We start from the raw sequence: 20,349 nt of genomic DNA on the forward strand, positions 1-20,349 counted from the left end.
CTCGGGGTGTCACTATAGGAGGGTTGGACTCACTCACTGACTGACTGACTGACTGACTGTATCAAGTAAAGGAATCACGAATCGGAATCTCTAAAAAGCTGACAACAAATTGAATTAGCTATGCAAATGGTCTGGGGAATTTTTTATTCTGATTTGTGAACGATATTTATGGGTTTTGCTTATGGTTTCTAAGGAAAGAATGACACACACACAGTCTCTGGGGATTTTTGGTTATTATTCATGAGAAAATTAATTATAATAGTAGTTAGGGTTAGTTGTTACTTAAATCCCCTTAATTTAGTCACAAAAACTATATAGTTAGTAACTAAAGCTAAGAACTCAAGACAAATTCCCTCAGTGATAGCCTGGCAGTCATTATCCTTTTACAAATTACATTAGGGGCCTTAAGCTGTCGCAAATCAAAAGCGACAGGACCTTAGACCCCAAGGACGTCCTAAGTTATTGCCTCGCCGTCTGTCTATCCGAATGTCATATTGAATCAGTCAAGAGTAAATAGAATTTGCACCTGATTAGGATTACGTATTAGGAGTGGCTAGGGGGCGCCACTGTGTAGAGATCTACGTGCCAAGATGTTATGTAATGCGTCCGTAAGTCCTTCCTCTAATCCCATTAAATAGCACATGATGGGAAGCCACACAACATGCACTGCAATTTATGGCAAGTAAACATTATTTTTTGTGTGATTCGATGGCGGTGCCTTTTATGGATGGTTAGTTGGTGGTTTGGGGAGAAAAAAAAAATCAATAAACTATTCCGTCGGCAGGTGACGCTTTGATTTATGATTTTGGATAAATGCCTCGGCACTCAACCGACGACTCACTTTGAAAATCTGTCGAAATCTGTCGCCGCATTCCGTTCGCAGAAGGAAAATTTGCATGCCAAAGCATTAACGCTTTGCCAAAAGATAATTGCATGAAATGAAATCCAAAATTCCTCCTCACCCTCGGAGGGAGATAGGTACCATACATATATATATATCATATCCCATCACTCCAATCCATTCCAATACCAATTCGAATTCGAATGGATCGCTTCACTTTCCGACACGTTCACGTTTGCTTGACTTTGCCTTTGGGCCACTCCTTTGCTCCAAAAATATACACCCAGAGCCCCCTAAAGTCCCCTTCCTATCCGGCACTCCGAATATCGATTGACTTGCCTCGTTCCCTTTTTGGTTTTTTTTTTTTTTATTCAATTATAGTTATATGGCAATGGGGGCCTCTGTCTCTCGGATTCAGACTCTGGAGTGCCAGGCAAAGTTTATTTGGTTTGGATGTGGAATATGGATAGGGGTCAGGGAGAGCTGTGGAGAGTAGTGGAGTGGTCCAGGCCATAGGAAATCAAATTGCTTCGCTGTGGCTTTTCTTTACACCAAAAAATTCAACGAAATGGAATTTTTATGAGGCACCAGGGCCAGGGCAAGAACTGGTCTATCTATCATTCAAAAGTGTTATTTTTTAGCGATGGATATTTTAGACAGATTTTTCATGTTTCTAATAAAACATACTATATTTTCTGAATCCTCCCTTGTATTTTTCCCATAACACTTACCCTCTGACCGAATGGCAAACTTTTCTGAACAAAACAGCTAACTCTCGACATGTGCGACCGTGAAATCTGATATGCCCTCGACTCTCACTCCGCCCTGCCCTGGTGATGCTAATAGAATAATTCGTTAATGTAACTGCAAGATACACAGATACACGCCGATCCGATACGATAATAATCCACTGACAAAAAATTATCATTGGCTTTTAATCTAAATTTAATTCGATGAAAGTGAAAAGATTGCACTTTTGGCAGTTGGAACTACATCTGTTTCTGGAAATTATGGTTCACTTAGTTAGGTTTTATGAATTAGGGCGGTGAGACAAAGGAAATAGATGACTTATTATCTTTTAGATCTGTTGTATCTGTTAGATAGTGTACTTACAAGGATGTGTTGCCGCAAAAGGATAGTCGAGCGTTGGAAGGCGTGGCGGATGCGGGCCGCAAGGATGGAGGGCGGGCGGACATTGGTAGCAAAACATTCCTCTGCCCGCGGCTGCAGGACCGAGCTGTAAAAAAAATTACATAAACATTAAATAGGAATCACAGAATCTTGGTAAATTGTGAAAAAGAATCTTTAAATTGCATATAATTTTGATAAATTCACTTGCCAATCATGATGGCAATGGATGAACGAGAAACTTGTAATTTAAAATTCAATTGGGACGAGTTGCATGCGGGTTTCTTATTCATATTTTCTGTATTTTTTTTTTTGTTTTATGGGGCGACTCTGCGTCGCCTTTAATGTTGTCATATGCACCTCAAACTCAATTCGATTCAATTAAAGGCAATTACAGACTTCTGACAAATCATCTACAATCGATTTCATCTGCATGTCATTCGGTTCTCCCTCTCGCAGTTCGATTCAATTCGATTCGAGTGTATTCGATGTACTCGAATGCATTGTGTGTCGTCTGCATACAATTAAATTGTCCTCAAACGAATCAATTGATTTAAATTAATTGCATTTGCCGCAAAAGAGTCGAGCAAGTCGAGCCAGTTGGAATATAACTATGTGGCCATAACTGTAACTGGTCTTGATGAACTCGCATCGAGATGTTTTGCGTTTTGCTGGCGCCTTTCCCAATGCACTTTATGACTTAATTAGTCGAGGAATTTCCAACCCTCCAAGGAACCCCCTTTTCTAAGAAAGTCAGAAGAGATTCTCAGATAGGAAAGATCAGAGAAAGGCGCTTTCTTTCTTCACCAATTGTAACTGATATGGCTGAGAAAATAAAGAGCAGATGACTCACTCGGTTTCATCGCAGAAAATAACAATTTCCATTGATAAGTGATTCATTTTTCCAGCCAAAAATTTACATTTCACAAAAAGTAAGCCCATCCATGAAATACTCCATCAATATGCTATTTTTAGGGACTGTATTAATTTTGAAATATTATTTCCTTTTTAGCCACTATTTCTTTATTCATGGGCTCATGCCAATTTCCTGTGTTTGTCCATCCATCTTTTATGGCTTTTTGTTTGCCGGCTATCACATTTCCAGTTACATTTCAATTGCAATTAAAATTAATTGTTACTCCTATATACGTACGAGTGGTGCAGTGCAACTGCTAACCCACCCAACCACCAACCAACCCACCCACAGGAGGGCAGGTGCCAGCTTGTGGGGCAGGTCATCTCCTTGCTCTCGACGTGTGTGTGTGTACGGAACGTTTTAATTTATTTGAGTAAATTTGTTCAAAAAAAATTTTATGAATTTTATTTATGTTGGAACGCCGGCCAAAGTCGCCACCCAACCACCCATCCACCCACCGACTATCCTGCACCACAGCACCACAAGTGTTAGCATATCATGTTACAGACTATTTCCGCCAAATTTACACACGCAAAATAATTTAACGAGCTCGACGGTAGCAGGACGCGTGTCCTGCGTACTTTTGTGTCCTTCGGGCACTGAGAAAAAATTTTAGGGGCTTTACGTATTTCAAAAAAATACTTTAGGGTAAAGTTTTCAATCTCTGTTAGTCTTAAAATAATATTCAACTCCTTTGGAGCTTGACTTTACTAAAGAAAAGTGTTTTGAAAAAGGTTTTAAAGTTGAAACATTTTTAAAAATATTTTCCAAACAAAACTTGATAATTTATTACTTTAATATCTTAATAAAACATTAATAAATAATTATAATATTTTATATACATTTTTATTACAGTGTAAAACTGTATTCAGCTGCCTGTTTTCTGGCCACAGATGTGTCCATGCTCCCAAAAGTCGACCCTCGACAAGTGGCGCCAATAAATTTCCATTTAACGCGGGAACCCAGTCGTGGCCCTCACCTGTGTCCTCCTCCTGCCTCCCAGCCCCACTTGGCAGCTGCCACGCCCCTCTCCTGGGCCCAGCATTCCATTAGAATTGTGAGAATTTGTAATTTTGCATAATTGTTATATTTGGAGTCCGTCGGCCGCAAAACTCATTTGCCAAATGGAAAATTGCCATTTCGTGTCTAATGTTGCACATGCGGCCTGGCTGGTTGGATGCCTGTCGGGTATATAGGATGGATATTGTATAGGACCTGGTCCAGTGGACCGGCTCTAAAGTTTTAGTGCCAGCGGAGGACTGGTAGGGGGCTTTGGGTGGACAAAATGTGTGAGCAGCCCGTTACTGGTGTTGTTAGTGAATTAATTTCCATTGAATAATTTATGCCGAATTATTTTGGACGTATTAAATAGGCACAGGAGTTCCGCACCAGGACCCTAGTCCAGGTCAGAGGGGGCCAGGTTAGGGGGTTCAGTACAGCTTTTGCGGTGCAGAGTACCCCAGGATAATACCCAAAACCCATATGCGTCAGAGGGAAAGCTCTCACTTAGAACCCGAACCTGGATCCAGAGTCCGGAGTCCGGAGTCCGGACCTTGGGGCGTTACATTTAAATCAAATCAAAATGCTATTTCTGAAATTGATTTTTGAAATTTTAATGTCCGGACTGAGCACAGTGGAGATTATAGTTATGCGCTGCACTAATGGAGTGGCGAGTTGGTCCAAATTAGTTGCGAGTCTCACCTGAACGAGACACAAATTGGACATGGCTTTTACTTTGGCCCTGGCTCTGCATTAAGTCTAAATGAGTTCTAAATGAGAGAGTTTCATTTGCAAAATGTAGTTAGAAAGCCAAGGATGTAATGGATTGGAAGCTGAGAATTTTTTTCTATATTTTTGCTTAGAAACTTAGAGAAACTTAGAGGCAAAGGTGCTACTAAGGTGCCACTTAAAATGCAAATTTCTTTATAAGTTCGAATAATAAAACTCACAATAAATATGCTAAACAAAGATCTATTAAGTCTACATTTCTTTCTGTAATTTTTTGTTTATATTTTCAGTCTTTGAGTAGAAACAGAGTAGGCCGGTTTCCAGCTTAGAAAAATGAAATTTTTAGTCACTATTACCCTGTTTCTATCCCTCATGGGTCTTGCTTTCTCACAAAAAAGTCGTAAGTTATTAAAAAAATACCATACTAATTTATAATATTTATACTCCTTTAACTCCTTAATTTCCCTAGCAATCTGTCGTTATGAACCCTTTCCAGAGGGAAATTGTGGAAATGTCATTTCAGGATTCACTTTCATTACCGAAAAGAATGGCTGTTCCCCCTATGCTGTTAGTGCCTGTAGTGCCAGTGGAAACTTCTTCAATTCTAGATATGAATGCGAGTCGAAATGCAAGGAGGACTTCTCCTGGAATAATTTCCTACTAAATGGCTATAGATCTATGTTTACTTTGCAGAATAATGCATTGGATTTACTCAGAAATGTTTCCTAAAAATATTACATTGAAAATCTTCAAATAAAAGCTAAAATACTTTCTTGTCTATATTTTTGTGTTTTCTTGAAGGCAGTTGACATTGAAATTTTTGATGTTTAAGATATGTAATTTATTTTAAAATTAATAAGATGTATTTTCGATTTTCTGAAAGCAACTTTGAGAATCTGCCTAGGGTAGAACTCACAAACTAAATAAAAAATTTGGATGGCATGTCTAGTACTCGAATCGATTTCCATTTTAAATGACAAAAGGGTATAGGTTACCTTTATTTTAAAGCTTAAATTTTTAACTATTTGACAAGTATCGAGTTTCCCAGATTTTAGTAAAACTGTTCAGTCTTTATAAGTTCGTTGAAGAAGAAAGTACCCCAACCTTACTGTTTTTACCTCCAATTTTAAAAACTAATAGAAATGAGACTCTTATCCTTAATTTGTATCATATTTATCTCGATTGTCTTTGTTGTTGGACAATCTAACAGTAAGTATCTAACTATAAAAAAAAAATAATTAAAAAAATATACAAATATCTATAAAAAATAAATAGTTTTTAAGTTAATAATATAAATTTCTTTATTCAGAAGATTGCTCGATGGTTGTGGGACTTCTAAGTAGATCGACTTGTGAGCTTACCAACTATCTTACAGGAGGTTTTAGAGGATTGATCCAGTTTCCTAATAATACTTTTAATTTTTTTAACTCTATTTTTTAATATTTGTTACTATGTGAAAAAATAAAGCTATTTAAAAAAGTGTAATATAATTTTTTTGATTTATTGGGAGCTTATGTGAAATTTTTAAGAGGAATCTTAGTAACAAAGAAGTGAAAGCACATTACTGATTTGAATAAAATGTATTCTATAAAATAAAAAAAGAGAAAAGAAACACATTTTGAAATACTTTTTACATTGATCCAATTTTTCTGGTAAAATTACTTTTATTGTGCAAAGGTTAAAAGGTTTTAGAAAAGATTAAAATGCAAATTAGATGAGTACTTCTAGAATCTGGACTATTAAAAATAGATTACTTTTTCCATATTTGTAGAGCAAGTCTGTGATAAAAATATCAGTCTTGGCCAAGGGGTTCAATAACACAGTTCATATCCAAGCCTTAAAAATGAAGTTCCTGGCTATAGTGTCCTTAATTGTCATTTTGATTGGCATTGTCCTGGCCCAAACTGATCGTGAGTATAGAATGAGTAACTATTTCTTCATTTATGAAATCAAAAAACCCTATTTTTTAGCCATTTGTCGACTGGAACCTATTCCCATTGGACAATGTGGCGATAGCTTTGTGGGATATACCTATAGTACCATTCGGAACCGATGTGTAAACTTTGCCGGAAGGGGCTGTTCCATAACTGGAAACTTTTTCAACTCCAGGAATGAATGCGAGGATCTGTGCAAGGAGTTCAATAGTTTGAGAGAAGCCCCATTCACTTACTTCTTCGATCGAGCTGTGGAGCGAATTCAGGATATTATTTCAAGTTATACCATGATACCATTATAAGTGTAAATCCAGAAGAAATATATGAATAAATAAAATTCGGTGATGTTATCTAGGAAGTGTATTTTATTTTAAAAACTGAGAAATGTTTATCCTTTAAGGTGGCAAGATGAGAAATCTTAAGATATACACAATGCAGTAGTTTAAAGCATATAATTTAAGCAAAAACCATAAAAAAAACTTTAAGCTAAAAGCATTAGCTGGAAAACTAGTATTCTATATTTTATGAAGACCCCTGAGTCTTAACTTTCAGTCATAGTCTAGCCACTAAGACAGACGGTTGTAAGTTTCAAGAAAAGATTTCTTAAAAGATGAAACTCAAAATCCAAGTCACTCTTTGTCTGATAGTTGTCCTGATTAGCCTTGTTTTGGCACAAAAGGATCGTGAGTATTTCAAACAAATATTATTTATTAATATAATTTTTTTTTATGTTAACATTATTTCCCCAGCTATTTGCACTGATGAACCTAAAGTGGAAGGAAATTGTGATGAAAGAATCAAAGGATATTCCTATATTGCCGATAGAAATAGATGCCGAAGACACCACTTTAGAGCCTGTAATGTGACTGGCAACTTTTTCCACACCAGGGATGGCTGCAAATCGAAATGCATGGATAACTCACAGCCCGAGGGAGAAAGTGGATTCATGTCCTTTATAAACCGAACAATGTCGCAGTTCCAGAGCCTCCTCAGTAGTCTCATGAATTTTGCTTCCTAATCTTCAGTTCATATTTATGAAAATAAAGATTTGAAGATCAAAGTCTTTCTTTATAAAATTATATTTCAAGTTCAGAATGCAAAGTTCATTACTTTACTTTAATTAGCAAATATATATGCTAATGTAATGCCGCAAATATAATTTATTATTCCAAGCCCTTTTGTTAAGATTTTCAGTTCCCAGAAACCTTTTTAAAAAGACAGTTGGCACCTCAGCTTCAAAATGCAATTAGTAACCTTGTTCGCATTCATAATTCTGATTGGTCTGGCTTTGGGCCAAAAGGATCGTAAGTTTTCTCTGACAAATTGTTATAATATTTTTTATATTTATTAAAAATCTGTACTCCCAGCTGTTTGCGTTGAAGAACCCACTGTCGATGGCCTATGTCCGGATATATATTCCGGATACACTTATGCCTCTGCCAGGAATATATGTACGAGATTTCGGGCCAGGGCTTGTATTATAAGTGGAAACTTTTTCCGAACTAGAGATGGATGTGAGGCCAAATGCAAGGTATCTACAGGATCGGAGAATGGATTCATGTCGTTTTGGAGTCGCAGCATGTCGGGATTTCAGGACTTGATGAATAGTTTTTCCAACTTTGCTTCAAAATGATATATCTTATACATCAGATTATACAGAAATTGAATAAATGGAGCTACTTTTTATTTAATTTTAAGTTTAAAATGATTGAAAAGCAGCTATGACTTTTAACTTTCAAGTCCTAGAGTTTATGAATATTCCATAAAATATTAATAGTTATTAGAAGGCATTCGAGTAAAGCTCGTAGCAAAAAAATAAATAGATCTTGGCGTGAAATTAACTTTTATGTAAATTATAATAATATTTTTTAGAGACATTTCTTGGCTTTGAATTGAGGGAGAGCTTTTAGTTTGTAAAGAAGACTCGAAATAGGCAGTTCGTTCCTGGGGAAAATAAACCAGAAATAGAATAATGAAGTCCTTGGCCATATTTGCTGTAATATGTGTCCTGTTTGGCCTAACTTTCGGATTAAAAGATCGTAGGTATTACTAATATTTTGGTTTAATTTTTTCTGATTGTATTCCTTAGCCATTTGTGGACAAATGCCTGCTGCCAATGGCTTTCAATATATGCGCTGCTTTGGTTATAATATTTATTATTCCTACCATCGCATGAGCAACGAGTGTCTGCCTTTCAATTATGGCGGTTGTGGCGGAAACATGAATAAGTTTACTTCAAAAGCGAGCTGTGAGGAGGCATGTAAGGAAATGACAAATGTTTTCCTTAAATATTAAACAAAAAAGAGTTTTTTAAATAAATAACTCGCAAAATTGGTCTGAATGTCATTTTTAAAGTCTTCCATGAACTTTTTGAAAAATTCCTCTGCCTACTTTTGGGCTGGCCCTCGGCTAATTGCCTTCACCTGGAATTTGGTCACCTGAACTAAAGTGCCAAAAACACCTGGATACCTGTTCCCTGTTGTTGCTGCAATTTGCAATTGGTGTTGCAACTGTCGCTGGCAACTGGCAGCTGGCAACCGGCAACTGGCAACATGCGACGCCAAGCCAAATGCAATTATCCAATTGCACGAAATGCACTTGGCAATGTTTGTGGCCTAGACAATGCAACACAACTCTATGTGTATGTCTGTGTCTCTGTGTGTGTATGGGTATCTGTGTGTGTGAGTATCTGTGTGTGTGTGTGGAGCAGCACACGCGAAATTCAATTAAGTGCGCACTAAACAGCGCAACGATTTCGATTTGACTGCACTTCTCCCCAAAAACAGACAGGGAGCTGGGAGCTGGGACTGGAAAAGCGGATGGAAAAGCGGAGGGGGCCAGGAGAACCAGGGAGGGTAAAGGGCTGGCAGATTGGTGGAAATCTGTGTGGTAAGCCTTTGTTGTCCACTCGGTCCTCGGACATGGGGGTTTAGCAATGGAAGCTTGCGCTAGTTTCTGCCACGAGCCGTCGCCAAAAACGGGGAAATTCAATCAGAGCGGGAGGATTACCGCCAGAACGTAGAGAAGTGGAGGGAGTTGTGGCAGGGGGGAAGGGGGATCACACCAAAGCGGATGCGGATGTGGATGTGGATGCGGATGCAGCGGCAGTGTTCGCCAAATTCCATTAGGTGGGGATGGGGTGCTCCAGGAAGGTGGAATTGTTTTAAGAGGCAAGTGGATGGGTTTTGGGAATTTTTTGGGAAAAGCGTTAAAGGAAAAGCGTTAAATTAAATATTATATAAGCTTCTTTTCTAGATAAAAATATATATTTAAAATGAGTTTTTGAAAAAGAAACTTAAATCCCTGTATTTTTGAAACTCCATCCATTTATTATAAACTCCAAAATAAATCTAAAAAAAACGAATTATACAAATTCAATCACAACTGATTTAAATTAAGTCCCCCCCTTGTATCAGAATCCCCCTTCCAATTGCTGTGAGTGCTGGCCAAATAATAAAATACGAAATTAACTCAAAATTAATTAAAACGCATCAGAATTTAATGCAATTTGTTGCAGCAACAGCAACAGCAGCGACAACTGCTGAGGGCATTATGCAACAGCTGCAGCTATAAAAAGTAATAAAAATATAAATTAATAATGTCACGAATAAAAAAAAAACACCAACAACCAGCAGCAAAAGAGACAAAACGAGCAATTGCATTAATTGAACAAACAACAAAGTGGGAAGTGCGTCTGGACATCAGCAACGACAACGACAATGCAGAAATAAATATATGAATATGTATGAGTCTGGACTCCAATGCCAATGCACTTTCCATGCAACACAAATGCATTTTGCAGCTCCAGGCTTCAGGAAAGGGGTGGAGAAATTATCAACTGTCGCTTGATTAATTTGAATTAACCAAATTAAAAATGGAAACACAAGTCAATCAGCGAGTGCAACACCCAGAAGCTCTCCCATTTAAGTGGATCAAATTGGATAGGAGAGGTTTACAAACAAAAAAAAAAGGGGGGGATAGACAGACTTTTCCAGACAGATATCCTCCCCAAAAGAATATGGAAATTCTTTTTCCTTAAAGCTATTGAAAGAATTAAATTTCCAGACCCCTGAAGGTCAAAAGAAAATAGACTTATCGGTGTGCTGAATCTCAGTTTTTTGCCAAATCGCCACTAAACGAGCCGAGGCACAGATACTACGAGTTATGAGATACTAGATACTGCCCAAATACAGATACATTTCCATCCACAGATACCTTCCACTGTGTGGCATAATTCGCTGCCAGACTGCGTCATCTGCCGCATAGCCGTGCGGCATCCATGTGTCCACGGGTATATATCGCCTCTGATTCCTATCCACGTGCGCATCCCGGCCCCCGATCTCCGGTTACCCCATCCCGCTAGCATTAGAGACACTTAAACGCATTTGCGAAATTGCCCACCACCGCCCACCCACACACTCGCTCGGTTCTAGTTTTCCTCCTCGCATCTATGACTGCTTTTATTTTTTTTTCTGTGGCACTGCTTTGTTTTTGCGGCCAACCCGAAAGCGCGATAATTTCCCACTGAGGTGAGATGATATGGAAATGCGAGTGGGTGTGTGCGGGTGGGCTGGGAGGCTGGGAAGCTGATGAGGTTATCACTTTGGCCACCGAAGCAAAGTGCATCCGTTTTTGGAATCGTCCGACCGTCCGGCATAATCAAACTAAACTGGCGCAGTCTGCGTCTACTGATGATCCAACACTGGAGTGCGCTTTCTGACACGGGCACGGTGGAAACAGTGGGGACTCTTTAAGGGAGATTTCAATTTGTTCGGGATACGTTTCAAAGTAAGCAAAATAAAGCTATAAGACCTTCTCTTACAGTTTTCCACAGACCATTATTTTTGCCAATAGCTGTCTGATTGCGAAAGTCATAACTTGGCCAATAATCATCCGATTCTTGAGAGGAATACCTTAAAAGATTTGTAAATCGATTCCCCACCAATCTGCATAAAAATCTGGAAACGGAAATTTTTTTCATTTTTTTAGTATTTTTTCTGGATCCAAAATCCAGAAAAGTGGTCAGGTCGAATATATGACCCCTTGCGAAAGGCATTTCTTGGCCAATAATCATCAGATCCTCAAGCGGATTACCCTAATCGATTTGTAGATCGATTCCCCGTAAATCTGCATCAAAATCTGGGAATTGAATATTTTTTTATTTTTTTTCTGATTTTTTCAGTGTCTCTCCTTCTAAAATCCGGACAAGTGGGGTTTACCAATATAAGACCCCTTTGGAATGGCATAACTTGGCCAATAATCATCCGATCCTTGAAAAGAATACCTGAAACGATTTGTAGATCAATTCAGCGTAATTCTGCTTTAAAATCTCTCAACTGAATATTTTTTAATTTTTTTCAGATTTTTTTTGGGGCTAATCCTCCACATTTCTGGTAATGTGGGGTGTACGAATAAATGTTTTCTTGCGAAGGCTTTATCTTAGACAATATTCGTTCGATCCTAAAGCGGAGTACCTTAAACGATTAGTGGATCGATTCCCCGCAATTCTCCATCAAAATCTGGCAATGGAATTTTTTTGCATTATTTTCTCATTTTTCCTGGGGCTACCCCTTCAAAAATCCGAAAAAGTGGAGAGTACGAATATATGACCCCTTGGAAAGGTGATAACTTGGCCAATAACCATCTGATCCTTCAAAGGAATACCTTAATCGATTAGTATATCGATTCCCCGTAATTCTGCATCAAAATCTGGTAACGGAATTTTTTTTCATTATTTTCTCATTTTTCCTGGGGCTACCTCTTCAAAAATCCGGAAAAGTGAGGGATCCGAGTATATGACCCCTTGCGAAGGTCATAACTTGGCTAATAATTATCAAATCCTTAAGCGAAATACCTTAATCGATTTGTGGATGTATTCCCCATCAAAATCTGGCAACGGAATATTTTTTAATATTTTTCTATTTTTTTCCTGACTTCCCCTGCTAAAGTTTGAAAAATTGTGAGCTCCTAACATATGCTTGCCCTTGTAAAGGATATATCTGTTCAATAATCTAGTCATAATTCCTTGTTAGCTGTGCTTTACTGTGGTGTCTAGTAATCTGCATATTCTCCAAGAGCAACCACTGTAAATGTTACCTCTTGATTGCAGTTGTGCCTTTTTGAGACTTTTTTTTTGTCTCGGGGCGCATTAAGCGGATTTGCGAGGTTCGAATTTGATTGTGTCAATTGGCTCGCGCCTAGAGTCAGGCCCGGCCTTAAGTGCAGAGCCTGGACCCGTAGACCCGTGGACTGGACCGGAGTGATTCTAGCTGGGATTGCCACCCACCAACAAATCAGCGCTCGGAAATTGCACTGAAATTTTCGTAAATTGAATTATGCACCAATGCTGCGCCCCCTGCACTGCCTTTTGTTTTACAAACCCACTAATACATATATTCTTTTATTTTTTTTTTTTGTTCGTGACCAAGTGTCGCCAATTTATGCAAACTGGAAAGGCAAAACGAAACTGAACCGATCCGCCGTAGGCAACCCTTCAATTTGTGGTACATACATGTGATGTTGTCATCTTCGGGGCGCCCGCATGGGGAGGAAAAGTCACTCTGATCGTCACCTACCCCCCCTCGTCAACAGTCCACGGAGGAACCCCACTGAGTTGGTTCGTGTTTTTATTTTTGTTTCACGCAATTTTTTTTTTTTTTGTTATAATAAATATTTTGATTGAATTTTCTGTTTAATTAAAGCAAATTGTTTTGTGCATTTGCTTTGCCAGATGGGGTGTACTCTGTACAGTATGTACTGGCTATGCGGGAGGTCGTTAAGTGATTGAGAAACTGCTAATTTATTGATTCAAAAAGATAGTAAATAAGATAATAAATACACATTTAACATCAAAAGATTTTTGTAATTCAATTATTACGATATTTTAGTAAAATTCCTAATGCCATCACTAATCTAGTTTGCATATTAGATACTGCGTAACTGTAAATTTCTTTGGGCCATCCATCAATTTGGCAATTCAACGTTCAATTCAATCAAGCAATCAATAAACATGGCCGAACTAACCTTCTTCCAAACTAACGGCCAATAACCGTTCGCTACGATAATTCCATTTACTAATTTAAATATGCCAAATTGTATTTTATTTGCCAGCTAACTGGGAGGCCCCACCATTTCACCCTCTTTTTGTTCCACTTTCACCCCCATTTTCAATATCCTCGCCTCCTCGCCTCCTCGCCTCCTCCTCTCCTGCTCTGTTCAATGTTGAACCCTAATTGAGTTGAACGAATCGAACGCAACTTGGCGACGAATGGCGCTGGAAATTGCAAAAAAAAAAAAAGGACACGTTCGTTCGTCAACTCCAATTGACTCCACTGTGATGTCACCCTGTCCCCCCTCCCTCTCTGTCAGTGCCCTTTTTGTGGGTGTGGCATTCAGTGAAGCGTTGAACGTTTGCATGGCTGCCAATTAATTTGCGGTTGATCAATTTAATTTGAAACTTCGTTTTCCCCTTTTTTTTTTTTCCAGCCTCCCCTGTGCCCCCCTCTTTGGCGATTCATTTGCCATTGATTTTGTACCCTTCTTGCCTCTCTCTCTAACACTCGTGACCCCCTGGTAGAGTCCTCTCTTTCCCTCTTAATTACCATCAATTATTCAAACTGCATTTGCGGAGTGATCAACTTTTGGTCTGTCTTCAATTAAGCGAGGAGGACTTTTCAACTGCCAGTTGAAATCCCTCTGCCAGTAGCCCCTCTCTCCCCATATCGCCTTCAGCGTTGAGGCATCCTTTCAATCCCTGTTGCCGAATTCTATACGATTTTCGGTTTTAATTCTCTTCTCGCCTTTACTCCTTTTTTTTATCCTTTTTTCCCGCTGAAGTGTTCAGAAATTTTGTGCGATTTCTGACAGGAAAGGCATCGCAGCAAACACTTTTGCCAGACACTTCAAGCCCCTTCATTCCAGGACATTTCAGGACACATGTAGGCACTCCACAGCTCTGATTTTTATCAGATTTCGGAGCTCATTAGGAGAGTTCCTTAATCCAAATTAAAAGCTTCTAAATAAGTTATGAGCAAAAAATGTTTTGTGTCTTCACATCATGGCATTGAAAATTTCAAGGATATGTGAGTTGCAGAGAGTTTCAAGTTATTTTAGATCTTATGAATTTTGGGAAATAAAAATTGTGATTGTTATTCCATTATTAGATGGTTTTAAAACATTTTTTACTAATATTTGAAAAGTTTCCCCACTAAATTCATATTAGAGAGTTTAAAAAACAGCTAAAGTTTTTCAATATCAGGCCATGTACCTAAAATGTTATTTTTTGACAATATGTTTCAAAAAGAACATCCTTTGATAATAGTTTTGAGTTTTGAACTATATTTACTTTTAGAGTTAAAATTCTCTTTGAAATTCCCATTCTCAATTTCATTTCATTCTTGGGAGATGTATCTTCTCAATTCAAAATAGAGATTCAAACAAAATGTTAAGTTTTTTAATTTCTGGCCAAATATTTCGAATGTTTTTTTTTCGAAAATATGTTTAAAAATAAACATCTTTGGATAACAGTTTTCAATTTGGAATCATACCCACAAATTTTGAATAGTTACAGCTCTCTTTCTTCTTTTTATAACTCTTTAAAAATTAAATATACATATTTATAATTCTTAATATTTTTATTCCGAATAATATCTTAAAACTGCTCTAATCTACAATCTTCCCAAATCCCATTCCTTCACAAAATCCAAAACAAAAGCAAAAGTTTTTTAATTTCATAAAATATATTTCGACTGCTTTTTCGAAAATATGTTTTAAAATGCAGATCCTCTGAGATCCTTTATATTTTTATAGTTATACTTACATACTTTCTTTATTCTTTTTCAAAACTCTTTACAAATAAAATATATTTATGATTTTCAATATTTTTATTTTCAAAAACACCTCAGAACTACTTTACAATCTTTGAAATACTTCTTCAAAAACCCATTCCCTTTATTATCCTTAACTCACCTTATTACCGTCCGTGAAAATTTTGGCAGCAATTCTTCAAGCGTGTCACAGAAGAAAATCCTTTCCAGGCCTTGAGCGCTCCTTTGGCCCTAATTGGCTTTTCAATCAAACTTTTTCGCAGTTTTCACAGCACGGAACACACGTAGGACAAAGGTGAGAAACTTTCCTCAAGCGTCTAAACACTTTCTCCAAAAGTTTTCCACAAAAGTTCTTAGGCAGAGTGTGTGGAGAAATCACAAAAGGATGCAAGGATACAACTTCAAATTTCACAGTCAATCTGAGAGGCAATAGGCCGCAATCCGAAGGATGTGGGTTGCAAGTTTTAATTTTTGGGAAGAACACACTAGGGATTGGTATTAGGGATGGCACTATAATGTCATTAAATAATAATGTTTTTTAAGGTCAAGGATCCTTTACTGTTTTCACCGTTTTTCCGTCGGAGAATATGAATTTCTTTTTATCGTATTATCCACTAGGAATCAAATTTCGTATTTTTTGGGTTTTGAACTTTTCAATCAGCTGATTTGGGGGGGATATCGTGTGGATGGTGGTTGAACCGAACGCGTGGAACGTCTGATTACGAATGATCTAACGGTGCTTGCCACAGATGCGACGTCGACAGCGACGCTGACGCTGGCCGCTCAGCCAGCAGCGACGGAGGCTGCAAATTAGATCCGAGCCGGCAGAAAGATGGCTGATGCCAGAAAGAGAATATACGCGCACCCGGTGAGAGTGAGAAAGCGAACGGGGCGGGGAGTAACGGGAGTATGAGGGCGACCAGGGTGGGATGGGATGTGTGTGCCCCTAAGCGCCGCCTTTGCCATTTCCCATTATTTTTTTGGCCTGGCCAGCCGGCGCAGGCGCTTGGAAGTCAGCAAACCATAGCACAGTTTTGGCCAGACATCCCCCCATCTTGCTTGCACACTCGGACGCTCTCGCTTCCACTCACCAAGGAGTATGCATCTCGGTATGTAAGACAATTTTCTCGCGCATTTTCATTGTGGAAATTGAATTTTCGGCATGGAGAGCTGCAAAAAAAAAAGGGGGGATCGGTGGGGGCAGAAAGGAAGAAGAATGAGCCCTGGGAAAAAAAAAACAACAAATGAAGTCAACGTCGAGGAAGAAGCAGATGCAGAAGCTTGGAGCTTGGCTCTCGTGTTTCTAATACGGCTTCCCCACCCCATCCGTCCCTATCTACTTTATTTTATTACACTTTATTTAGGTGGCACCGAACGTGAGCAAACGAGACAAAAGCCACCAGGAAGTGGGTGGGTGGGAGCGAGATGGAACGCCTTGGCTAACCCCAAGGGGGGCTGTGGGGCCAAAAAAGAGAGCGCAAACAACTGAGGCAGCCTTAAATTGGATTTTCATCGTTAAGTGTGGTGAATGTGTGGGCCAAACTAGGTGGGGGGAGAGAGATAGGGCGAGTGAAAGGCAGAGGAAGTAGAGATGGTTAGAGAGAAAGGTATAATGCGATATATCGTTTAAAAATATATGATATATATCAGATATATGAATTGTATGAGAAATTAGTTATAAGTATAGACCTAAATATATTACAATTAGAATATAATCATTTATTATTTAATTTTTTTCAACATTATATATCTGAGCTTAAATCAAAATTAATCTAAATTAAAATTTAAAAGATATCAACTTAAGAGAAAGTATGTGCCATCTCTAGGACAACCTTTGAGTGCTGTGGGTGTTCCTCTAAGGAAGAGGAAGCTGAAAGCTACCCCAACAACAACAACCACAGCGAGGACAATGAGAAAACGATTACTCACCGTTGGAATTTATTTGGCGTATCATTTTTTAGCTCTTAGCCCCCTTATCCCACTTACCTTCCCAATTCGCTATAATTTTCTCTTATTTTTCCTTGCCGTTTTTGACAACTCAATTTATTTACATTAATATCTCATCTCGCCGGAGTCTGACAAAAAAAAAATAAATAACTAAGTGAATTTCAGTTAATTTATTATGAGGCATTATTGCTATGGCTTACCCCCCAAAGCTTTCTTAGTCACCTCTCCCCTTTCCCGAAAATCTCCTCGTTTAATCGCAATTCCCAATCCCAGTGACGCCATCTTGGATCCCATTTATTATTGTTTGCCTGAATGGGCTCCTCTAACTGTCCTTCCTCTGCCATTTCCCACTGCCCCGTCCCCGCCCCCTGGGTCGTTGGCCACAATTACGAAATGAATTTGTTGCCTCCTGCAGAACCTATCCTGCCGCATGTTGCATTGAGAAAAAATGACATTATTTTTAAACCAAAAATTAATGATAAAATTTCACATTCTGATTAGTTTAATTCTTAGATAATTTATCCCATCTCTAATCTAACGGTACTTTCTTTGAAAACTCTTAGTATTTCTTTCAGTGTGACCCTTTTCTCCTCCAAAGATTTGACTTTTTGGGTGTCCTGGAAAACTATTCGGCTTCATCTTTGCACCACACCCCCTACACATCCTGGCAGCTCCTTTTGGGAGAATCCTGTCAGGCTCGCAAATTGGCGCTCTGATTTATGACTTTTGTCTATTGTTAGCTTACTTCCTAGAGCCCCCCCTCTCTTTCCTCTTGCCCCTGCCATCATTAGTTTGTATTTTAGTTTCATTTTCAATCCGAAGTTCATTTCATTTTGGGCTTAAATTTTGTTTTGTCCTGTTTGATTGTATTTGGACGCCAGAGAGTCCTGGGGTATATTTTTCGGGCGGGTTTTTCTTGGTTGGGTCGTTTTAGTGGAATTACTTGGTCCATAATAGATGAGTCTGGGATTCGTTTTCGACGCCAGGAGCCTTGCAGAGAAGGCGTGGCACAGCACCAGCAGCCATTTTGTTTGGCAGGTGAGGCCACAGGATGAACTGCAACTGCACAATTGCATTTTGTGCTAGATAGCTGAGAATTTCTTAACAATTTCTTTTTTGGTCCTTCGAGCTGTCAGGATTGGTTTAGTTATCAGTTGCTGGATAAGATTTATTAATTAAGTGATACAAGAGCTATAATAGATAAAGGATATTATAATTAAGTGAAATAATAATAATAAATATTATTCCATTAATTTGGAAGTGTTTTGAAGGACTTCCTTTAAGATAGTATAGGATAGTGATGATAGATTTGAACTTATTCTACCACTATCTAGGATAGTGATGGTAATTATGAAATTATACAATCATAACTATCATCACTATCCTATACTAGAGTATAGTCTACTTATAAGGTGAAGAACAACTATATTATATTGTCTTCTAATCGTCTAAATTATAAATATTATAATACTTTTTGAAGTTTTTTTTTAACTTTGGATTTCTGAATATTTTTTATAGTTTTTAGATCATATTTCTGATTAAAATTACAAGTTCTAGTTCCTAGCTATAAGGTTAGGAGATTCTTTTGTTTTTATAATAATAATAATAATAATAATAATAATAATAAATTAAAGAAAGGAACAATAAATAAAATGTACTTAGTGATCACCCCACTCTTCTCCCTCTAGGATGTCCCTCCACCTCCTTGAGTCCTTGATGCCTAACAAACTCTGGGTGAAATTTATGTAATTTATATGGGCACTTGACTGTCTAAATTGCCTGCAGAAGTCAGCCCCCCCTCCGTCCCCCTCTCCCCCATCCACCACGTCCATCTACCATCTCCATTTGGCCAAAACCCCCCCTGTCCCCCTGTTGGAGCAGCACGTCCATCTACCATCTCCATTTGGCCAAAACCCCCCCTATCCCCCTGTTGGAGCACGCTTTGCTGCCACTTTTTATATCATCTACTTAGCCTTAATGGCAAATAATTAATTTCCAGCTTCCGCGTTGCCGGTTCTAGTCTCCTGCCCCCTGCCCCCCCTCGCTGTCGGCCAGCCCTTTTCCGCCCGCGTTGTAAATGGCCGCATGTAACTGCAATTTTCCACCCCACCCCCGTCCCGGCCACGCCTGAAACGACCATTTTCAATTTACAAATTGCTTATTTTTCGAAAACCAAATTGCGAGTGCCTTGGCCAGGACTTGGCCAGGACTACGGGCAGGGCCGGTAGCTGGTAGCTGGTAGCTGTAACCGGATCCGGATCCGGGACCAGGACGTAAAAGAAGCAGCAGGAGCAGGAGCAGGCAGGACCAGGCAGTTAATGCACTTTACGTGCGGCCAGTTGGGTGGCGAAAAGTGGGAGGGGGGCGTGGATGGTCCTGAACGGAGGTCCTGGCAGTTATGTGCTGCGGCGAAGGCTTCTCAATTACGTTTATAAATTTTCCAAGCCAAAATGGCGCAGCCTCCGAAAATGAATAGCCCGAAAGGGACAGCGCTAAGTAGGTGGTGGGGTGGGGGAGGAGAGAAGCGAGAGTGGGATGGGGAGAGCACTCCAGTTTTTCCGGGGAAACCGTAAGAAAAATCCACCATCGAAAGAAATTTTATTAACTTCTTTTAGGCCAAATTGCATTGCGGTTTATTTGAAGGCCGGGCTTAATGCCCCTCCTTGCTCTCCTTGCCGTCCTGGCCATCCTTGCTCTCCTTGTTATCCTTGCCCCTATGTCCTTATGTTCCTGCCCACTTCATCACCTCCATCCTGCCGCCAAAAACGATTCCCTTTTATTTATGATGCGACATTTCAACTCGCAGTCGTAGGCCCTCAACAATTTATTGGCGCCATCAAAAATTGTTTTATACACTGAGAGAAAATATAAAAGAAATAATTAATAAAGAAAGATATATGATAAAAAATTGTTACAAAAATTTAATAACTATTAAATAAAAATAGTAAGCTGTTATAGCGAACATCCTATAAATCCCCCTTCTAATTACTACAATTTTCTCTCAGTGATTTTTTGTTATATAGCCAAGTA

At 38.8% G+C, this 20,349-nt stretch overlaps 6 protein-coding genes across 6 annotated transcripts in view; 5 read left to right on the plus strand and 1 right to left on the minus strand.

The window, feature by feature from the left end:
- The window catches only part of LOC6498059 (homeobox protein aristaless), a 33,331-nt gene extending 17,213 nt beyond the window's left edge, over positions 1 to 16,118 (minus strand). The window contains exons 1-2 of the mRNA XM_001961956.4: positions 15,515 to 16,118; positions 1,955 to 2,078 (exon numbers count right to left, since the gene is read on the minus strand). Coding sequence (XP_001961992.1) covers positions 1,955 to 2,051 — 97 coding nt within the window. The 5' untranslated portion in view covers positions 2,052 to 2,078; positions 15,515 to 16,118. The remainder of the gene's footprint in view (positions 1 to 1,954; positions 2,079 to 15,514) is intronic.
- Positions 4,887 to 5,393, plus strand: LOC26515016 (kunitz-type serine protease inhibitor homolog beta-bungarotoxin BF B2 chain). The gene is made up of 2 exons (XM_014906910.3): positions 4,887 to 5,013; positions 5,083 to 5,393. Exons 1-2 carry the CDS (start codon positions 4,947 to 4,949, stop codon positions 5,340 to 5,342), a joined length of 327 nt encoding a protein of 108 aa, XP_014762396.1. The 5' UTR covers positions 4,887 to 4,946; the 3' UTR covers positions 5,343 to 5,393.
- LOC6497480 (kunitz-type serine protease inhibitor homolog beta-bungarotoxin B6 chain) lies at positions 6,368 to 6,901 on the plus strand. The gene is made up of 2 exons (XM_001961955.4): positions 6,368 to 6,523; positions 6,584 to 6,901. The coding sequence occupies exons 1-2, from the start codon at positions 6,457 to 6,459 to the stop codon at positions 6,847 to 6,849; spliced, it is 333 nt and encodes a 110-aa protein (XP_001961991.1). The 5' UTR covers positions 6,368 to 6,456; the 3' UTR covers positions 6,850 to 6,901.
- Positions 7,098 to 7,626, plus strand: LOC26515566 (kunitz-type serine protease inhibitor homolog beta-bungarotoxin B4 chain). The gene is made up of 2 exons (XM_014906960.3): positions 7,098 to 7,230; positions 7,297 to 7,626. Exons 1-2 carry the CDS (start codon positions 7,158 to 7,160, stop codon positions 7,563 to 7,565), a joined length of 342 nt encoding a protein of 113 aa, XP_014762446.1. The 5' UTR covers positions 7,098 to 7,157; the 3' UTR covers positions 7,566 to 7,626.
- LOC26514805 lies at positions 7,720 to 8,238 on the plus strand. The gene is made up of 2 exons (XM_014906889.2): positions 7,720 to 7,851; positions 7,915 to 8,238. The coding sequence occupies exons 1-2, from the start codon at positions 7,788 to 7,790 to the stop codon at positions 8,178 to 8,180; spliced, it is 330 nt and encodes a 109-aa protein (XP_014762375.1). The 5' UTR covers positions 7,720 to 7,787; the 3' UTR covers positions 8,181 to 8,238.
- LOC26513925 (chymotrypsin inhibitor SCI-III) lies at positions 8,431 to 8,893 on the plus strand. The gene is made up of 2 exons (XM_014906790.3): positions 8,431 to 8,586; positions 8,637 to 8,893. Exons 1-2 carry the CDS (start codon positions 8,520 to 8,522, stop codon positions 8,840 to 8,842), a joined length of 273 nt encoding a protein of 90 aa, XP_014762276.1. The 5' UTR covers positions 8,431 to 8,519; the 3' UTR covers positions 8,843 to 8,893.
- Positions 16,119 to 20,349: the final 4,231 nt, after the last annotated feature.

This window comes from Drosophila ananassae, chromosome 3R (assembly GCF_017639315.1).
Source record: "Drosophila ananassae strain 14024-0371.13 chromosome 3R, ASM1763931v2, whole genome shotgun sequence".
Lineage (NCBI taxonomy): Eukaryota > Metazoa > Arthropoda > Insecta > Diptera > Drosophilidae > Drosophila > Drosophila ananassae.

Coding starts and splice junctions, on each gene's coding strand:
- LOC26515016 (XM_014906910.3), top strand. CDS start 4,947: ATGAAATTTTTAGTCACTATTACCCTGTTTCTATCCCTCATGGGTCTT. Junction 5,014..5,082: donor TGCTTTCTCACAAAAAAGTC/GTAAGTTATTAA, acceptor TAATTTCCCTAG/CAATCTGTCGTTATGAACCC.
- LOC26513925 (XM_014906790.3), top strand. CDS start 8,520: ATGAAGTCCTTGGCCATATTTGCTGTAATATGTGTCCTGTTTGGCCTA. Junction 8,587..8,636: donor AACTTTCGGATTAAAAGATC/GTAGGTATTACT, acceptor TGTATTCCTTAG/CCATTTGTGGACAAATGCCT.
- LOC26514805 (XM_014906889.2), top strand. CDS start 7,788: ATGCAATTAGTAACCTTGTTCGCATTCATAATTCTGATTGGTCTGGCT. Junction 7,852..7,914: donor GGCTTTGGGCCAAAAGGATC/GTAAGTTTTCTC, acceptor CTGTACTCCCAG/CTGTTTGCGTTGAAGAACCC.
- LOC26515566 (XM_014906960.3), top strand. CDS start 7,158: ATGAAACTCAAAATCCAAGTCACTCTTTGTCTGATAGTTGTCCTGATT. Junction 7,231..7,296: donor TGTTTTGGCACAAAAGGATC/GTGAGTATTTCA, acceptor TTATTTCCCCAG/CTATTTGCACTGATGAACCT.
- LOC6497480 (XM_001961955.4), top strand. CDS start 6,457: ATGAAGTTCCTGGCTATAGTGTCCTTAATTGTCATTTTGATTGGCATT. Junction 6,524..6,583: donor TGTCCTGGCCCAAACTGATC/GTGAGTATAGAA, acceptor CCTATTTTTTAG/CCATTTGTCGACTGGAACCT.